General features: G+C 43.4%; 1 protein-coding gene across 2 annotated transcripts in view; it reads left to right on the top strand.

Annotated features, from left to right (window-relative positions):
- Window positions 1-2,332: 2,332 nt before the first annotated feature.
- Window positions 2,333-6,000, top strand: part of DAPP1 (dual adaptor of phosphotyrosine and 3-phosphoinositides 1) — a 48,548-nt gene continuing 44,880 nt past the window's right edge. Inside the window, exons 1-2 of one of the 2 annotated variants that reach the window (XM_026015644.2) lie at window positions 2,333-3,088; window positions 3,809-3,944. In XM_026015644.2, coding sequence (XP_025871429.1) covers window positions 3,844-3,944 — 101 coding nt within the window. In that variant the 5' untranslated portion in view covers window positions 2,333-3,088; window positions 3,809-3,843. Of the gene's footprint in view, window positions 3,089-3,216; window positions 3,652-3,808; window positions 3,945-6,000 lie in introns of those variants that run through there. The other variant, XM_072755581.1, reaches the window with a different exon arrangement.

The raw sequence follows: 6,000 nt of genomic DNA, 5'->3' as shown, positions 1-6,000 counted from the left end.
CAGCAGCTGAAAATACTGATAGGAACGGAGATAAAGTTCCCAATGCCCATAAACTCGATCCTTGGCACGCCCTTCCTGTGGCCCTGATGGAGCCTGGGACTTTGCTCTACTCTGGATTACAGCAGGTGTGGGCCACCTATGGCCCCTGAGAAGTTCTGACAGAACGGAGCTTTCTTGGGTGGCCTACCACAGTGTGATTCCTAGGGAGTCTCAGTGCGAGACAGGGATTTCCCACTGCTGCAGGGGACTTTAGATTCTCCACCTTCCCTGATGGGTGCTCTGCATTGCTGTGCTATACTACTTCTATAGAACTCTCAAACACTGCAAGATGATATGAGGGAATTAAATCGCACCACTGGTTTAGCGAAAGGAACCAATAGTTCCCATTAGATTAAGAAGGCGAGGAATGGAGCTCAGGATTGACTATTGAAAGTGAAAAGTGAGAAAACAATAGAGAAAGGAGGAAATAAGAAAGAGGAACAAGGAAAGGTTCAGAAGGCTGGTGAGCTTTAGCCATATCCAGGCAGCCTGTTCAACAAAGAAGCTAAGACCGCTTGTAGAGATGAGAAGAAAATAAAATAGGGTCTCAGTTAATTCAAGACAACCCAATTGCCTTAGCCTTTGAAACTGGGTTAAAGATCACATAATTGTGGCAGAGAACACAGAGGTGGTGGCTTCAAGCAAAACTAAATTGGTCTATTTTTATAAGCAGTATGGCAGCTCTGAGCCTGCCACAGAATTAAGAGAAGCGATGGAAGCCCTCGGGTTGGAGAGCTGTCCTGCAGCTGGAAAATGTGGTCAGTCCTTTCTTTCTCCACTGTTTCTGTGCTCTAATTTAATATTAAATGGTAATTTATTTATTTTTCTTTTTCATGGATCGGGAGAACAGAAAGTGGGAAACAGAGTAAGGCTGCCTCAACACTAAACTATGGTAACCTTGGTCCATGGTAATCCCAAGCCATGGTTTCCCTTACAGAATGTATCCTTTATTTCCCACCAACATAAATGATGAAGAAAGAGAGAGCATGCTTATTTTATAACAAACAGTTAACCAAGGAAGCTGAAAGACCATTCCTTCTGTGAAGAGAATGAGTAAAATTGCCATTGCCAGGTAACCAGGTAAAAAGCAGACATTGTGATATTTAAGCCTTCTGTAGAGAGAAATAAATTAGGGTAAGATCGAAAAGGATCTTCAACTATATTCATTCTTTTTAAGTTCTCCTTAGAGGAGTCTCAAGTCCTAGAAACCCATTCTTCTAATAAAGAAATTCAAATCTAGACACAATAACTCTCCCCAAATTTCTCTTTATAAGAAAATTGATGGTTTGGATGTGATAGTCATTCTGATAAAGGCCCAAGATTTCTTGATAAATAAAAATGTTTCCAACAAAGCATAACATGTTCCAGAATTGTTAAAACAGCTTGGTTGTTTGTATCCATTTCTATGTTCAAAACCCACATGGAAAGAATTTAGTGCTAGGAACCACTACTATTGAAAAGAATATTGAAGTAAGTTAAAAATTAAGTAAGTTAAAAGAATATTGAAGTAAGTTAAATAATATTTATATTTATAATATATATATTATATAAATATATATATACCTCCTATTTGTTTGGAAGCAAAAGTTGCAGTTTCTTGAGATATATATATATGTGTGTGTGTGTATGTGTATATATATATATACACATATGTAAATATGCTTATGTGTGTATAATATCTAAACAATCCAGTATTTTGATGACTACCCAGCATTTTGTTGAATCCAAGTGGTAATGCTGCAGCAACTGGTACTGCTCCAATGCTAAATGTGTAGTTAGTGGAGCAGGAGGCCAGTAGGGAAAGGAGACTGCCTGGGGGAAATGGGGTAAGTGACAGAAAGAATGACATTAGAGGAGAGGGTCACCAATGGAGTAGCAAAATGAGAACAGGAGGAAGGCAGGAAGACTGAAAATGGGAAGAGGGTGATATTAGTAAGCTTTGCTTCTTCCCTGAAAAAAAAAAAAAAAGAGAGAGAGAGAGGAGAGGTTAAGTAAAAGAAAAACCAGAATCTGCTAAAATGGGAACAAGATAGATACTGAAACACTGAACAAAAAGCTCTGGAAAGAGAACAGGAAATCTCTGCCCAGATGCCCCAATCTCTGCCAAATGTACATTCAGCACCTCCCAGGCCGGGGCTGGCGTCTGTTGCAAGAGGACCCTGTGCTCCTCTCCGTACACGCTGTAGCAAAAAGAATTGTAAATGTTCACGTACAATCAGTTACAAGAGTGTTATCAGAGCTTAGTCTCTCCCCCAGGCTGTGTTTAGACATCAGGAATTTCTCCCACACAATCAAAGTAAGCCAGGGTCTCCCAAATCACTGACAAACAGGAACACGAGGGAGAACTTTTATTTTTTTTATTTCAAAGATTTTCTTTTCTTTTCTTTCCTTTTCTTTTCTCTTCTTTTCTTTTTTTTTTTCTTTCTTTTCTTTTCTTTTTTTCTTTTCTTTCTTCTTCTTCTTTTTTTTTTTTGGAGTTCAATTTGCCGACATATAGCATATCACCCAGAGCTCATCCCGTCAAGTGCCCCCCTCAATGCCTGTCACCCAGTCACCCCAACCCCCCCACCTCCCTTGTACATTTCCCAAGGGAAGAACCTTAAGGAAAGGCGGAATGGTGCCAGATGCAGATCCTCTGCTTTAGGAACAGCTCCTCTGGACTGGCATCCTGCAAGACAGTCTCCTCAAACTTGAACGGGCACGGGAGTCACCTTGGGGATCTTGTTTAAATGCAGATACTGGTCCAGACAGGCTGGGACAGAAGCTCTGCATTGTGACAAGCCCCTAGTCATGCCAGTGCTGCTGGTCTTGGGTTACAGAGCACCCCTGTGACCCCTGAGTGAGTTAGGGTAAGAGAGATAGAGAGAAGGGAAAGAATCCAGAAGCACATTCTCTCCTGCATGTAAATAGAGAGAGAAGGCCGGAAGCCACACATGTTCTTTGTTCATTTACTACCTCACTTCGTCCGACTCCCAGACACTCAGCGTTGCTGCAGTTTCCCTTGAGCACCTGCAGGCAGACGGGCTGCTCTGCTGCACCGATACCAGCGGTGAGTAAGCCCAGTGAAGGAGGGGGGCTCCCAGGCTCCCCGCACCAGGCTGGTCCCTCCAACTTTTCCTGCCATCTCACCCCAACCTTCCTCCTCAGAGAAAACAGCAGTTGTCTCTGAATCTTGCCAGTCTGAATGCCACGGGCATGTTGAAAAGCTTGGGTAATCAAGGCAGAAGTATCGAGAAGGCACTAAAAACCAGACTTGAGGATCGAGGCTAGTGGTTTGACTCTGATTTCTACACCTGCCGTAAAGATGCTCCTGATACAGAAGCTTCCTCGGAGCCCCTTGCGTTGGCGCATGAGATGGAAGATGGGGGTGCCTGCCTGTACCCTCTTCTCCCAGGGCTGATAATAGCACCTGGGAGAAACTATGTTTGGCCTTGCCAAAGGAGTGTGAATGGATGGATAGTCCGAGCCCAGCTGGGGTGACTTCATCTTACTTTGCTTTGACAGAAACTGCATGTTGCATGATGCAGTGTGGGTGCCCTCCGAGGTAGCTACCTACGTTTGCATACTTCCTGGCTGACAGAAGACTCCTGCCCGTGCCTCAGGGCCAGGGTGGTGAGTGTCAGTGGGAGGAGTAACCCAAGTTTCACTTCCTCGCTGGTTGGAGCCCAGCCACAGCAGGCTTCTCTCTCAGAGGAGGAGAGCGGGAGGAGCAGTAGAGCCCATCTCTCTCTCTCTCTCTCTCTCTCTCTCTCTCTGCCTCTTCCCATAGCAACTGGCAGGGGCTCGGGGACGTGAGGAGCGCGAATGGGCAGAGCAGAGTCTCTCGAAGGGAAGATGAGCACCCAGGATCCTTCAGATCTGTGGAGCAGATCAGATGGAGATGCTGAGCTGCTTCAGGAATTGGGGTAAGAAGCAAGTCTTCTTTTCAAAGTACTTCTTGGGTGACCATTGACTCCCAACTCCCTCCCAGATGTTCCCTTCGGTTGACTATCTTCAGCACCCTGCCGTCTCAGTCCTCTTCGCTTTCCACTTCACCCCTTTGTGTCTGTTAGGCATCTTTCTGCTTGGGGCCAATCACATTTTAAAGGCATATAGTATTTTCCCAAGTGTGAAAACATGTAAGCAGAAAAAATGGGACAAAAATCAAATGTTGGGCATTCTTTGAGACTAGGAACAGGATCGAGATGTATGAGTCGATGCTACTTGGTTTCCTTGGTGCAGATCTGGTTTATGAATAAAAGTGCTGTTCAGAAGTTTGGAGCTCTAAGCTATTGACAGTAAGAGGGCTGCATTGCCAGTAAGATAAACAGAAAGCCTAGCCTATTGCATCGGAGAGGGACTTTTTCAAAAGAGAAAGAATGAGGAAGTATCTGCCCTGTCTCATCTGTGTTTCTCTCTCCTGACACTGCATTTGTCTTGTATGTATGTGTGTCTTGTAGGTGCAACTTTGAGCCTTTTAAATACTAACAAGTCAGGAAGAGGATAAAATTCCTGCCTCAAACAGGTTATAAGTTTAGGTAAGGTGGCATCATCCTAGTCCTGTCTTTAAGAAGGGACCAGATGAGACAACCCATCAGGGTATTTAATAAAAGAAGCAAGTATTACACAAGAGAGGTGTAGGGGGTTTCCTGGAAAAACTGGACCTTTACCCTAAAGCACCAGAAATATCCTAATGAGGCTGATTTTGACACCTGTGCTTCACAAGAGGCAAGACCAGCACCTCTTCATAAATAGCACTGTCTCCACAGCAACCCAGTGACATAGAGCCTATTATCTCCAACTTACAAAGGAAGAAAATGGCACCCAAGGGGTTGAAGAACTCTCCTACATCACACATCAACAAATGGCAAAACTGGGATTTCAACCTGCAAAAGCCTATGTTCTTTGCCAGAGAAAAACTGAAACAGGGATGAAATCTCTGCATTAAGTCAGCAGAGATTATATCTTTTGTGTGGTATTATTGTAAAAGTTCTCCATAAGTCCAGCCTTCAGATTTTAAAATGGAGGTCTCAGAATTGAACTCTACCCTCACTAGATAAATCAGATATAACAGTGAGAATTTTCCAGAGTCTACTCCCCTTACTGGGAATTCAGAGTTCTCAGATACCACTGTTCTTCTAGGATGAATCTCCAAAGTGAAAGGGTAAAATACCCCTGAGCATCCAAACAGGTGTCACAAAGTCCAGGCACTAAAGCTAGACCCTTGGGCTCTCACTTACAGCCTTATGAAATTATTAAAGTATAATTTGTTACATGCTTCATTATCAATATCCCCAGCCTATGATCAGCAGGAAGCTCCAAAAGAGAAGAGAGACAAAGGAGGTACTCAATTCTGGTTCTATGAGCCCACATCCAATGCTTGAGTGACGCTGTAACCTCCTTGGATGACAGAGATGAGCTAAATGATGTCTCTTCTCTCTACCATATGCCCACAGCAGGAAGTGACTGTGGGCAAAACCCACAAGGAAAACAGAATTGTGCCTTCCCTCTGTTGTCAAAGAATGGGCATTTAATACAACCCAGAAACACCCAAACCAGGTACTTTTATACCAAGACTTCTGTATTTCAAACGGCCTGGACATTTACTAAACATTTGATGATGGTTTCCATAAAAGGCAAGCGGCAGTTAATCTGGGAAAATTGCTCTCCGGTTCAGGTTTTCAACCTTAGCTGTACACTGGTGTCACACAAAAAGTTTTTAAAAATTGCTGTCCGGGCCACATGCCAGACAAATGACATTAGGTTCTTGGGAGTGAGCGTTTTCTTTTTATACTCCCCAAGTGACTCCAGAGAGAGACCAAGGTTGGGAGTCACTGCATAGAGTATAAATCCATCAGAAGTGCTGAGAAAAGTATGATTTTATTTTTCACTTATTGGGAATGTAGCTGAATCTTAAAGGCATTAATAAATGTTGACATTTTGTTTGTTGGTTTGGAAGCAGTTTGCTTAACAATTTTATTG

Source organism: Vulpes vulpes, chromosome 4 (genome assembly GCF_048418805.1).
Source record: "Vulpes vulpes isolate BD-2025 chromosome 4, VulVul3, whole genome shotgun sequence".
NCBI classification, from domain to species: domain Eukaryota; kingdom Metazoa; phylum Chordata; class Mammalia; order Carnivora; family Canidae; genus Vulpes; species Vulpes vulpes.
This window is presented reverse-complemented; position numbering and strand designations above follow the sequence as displayed.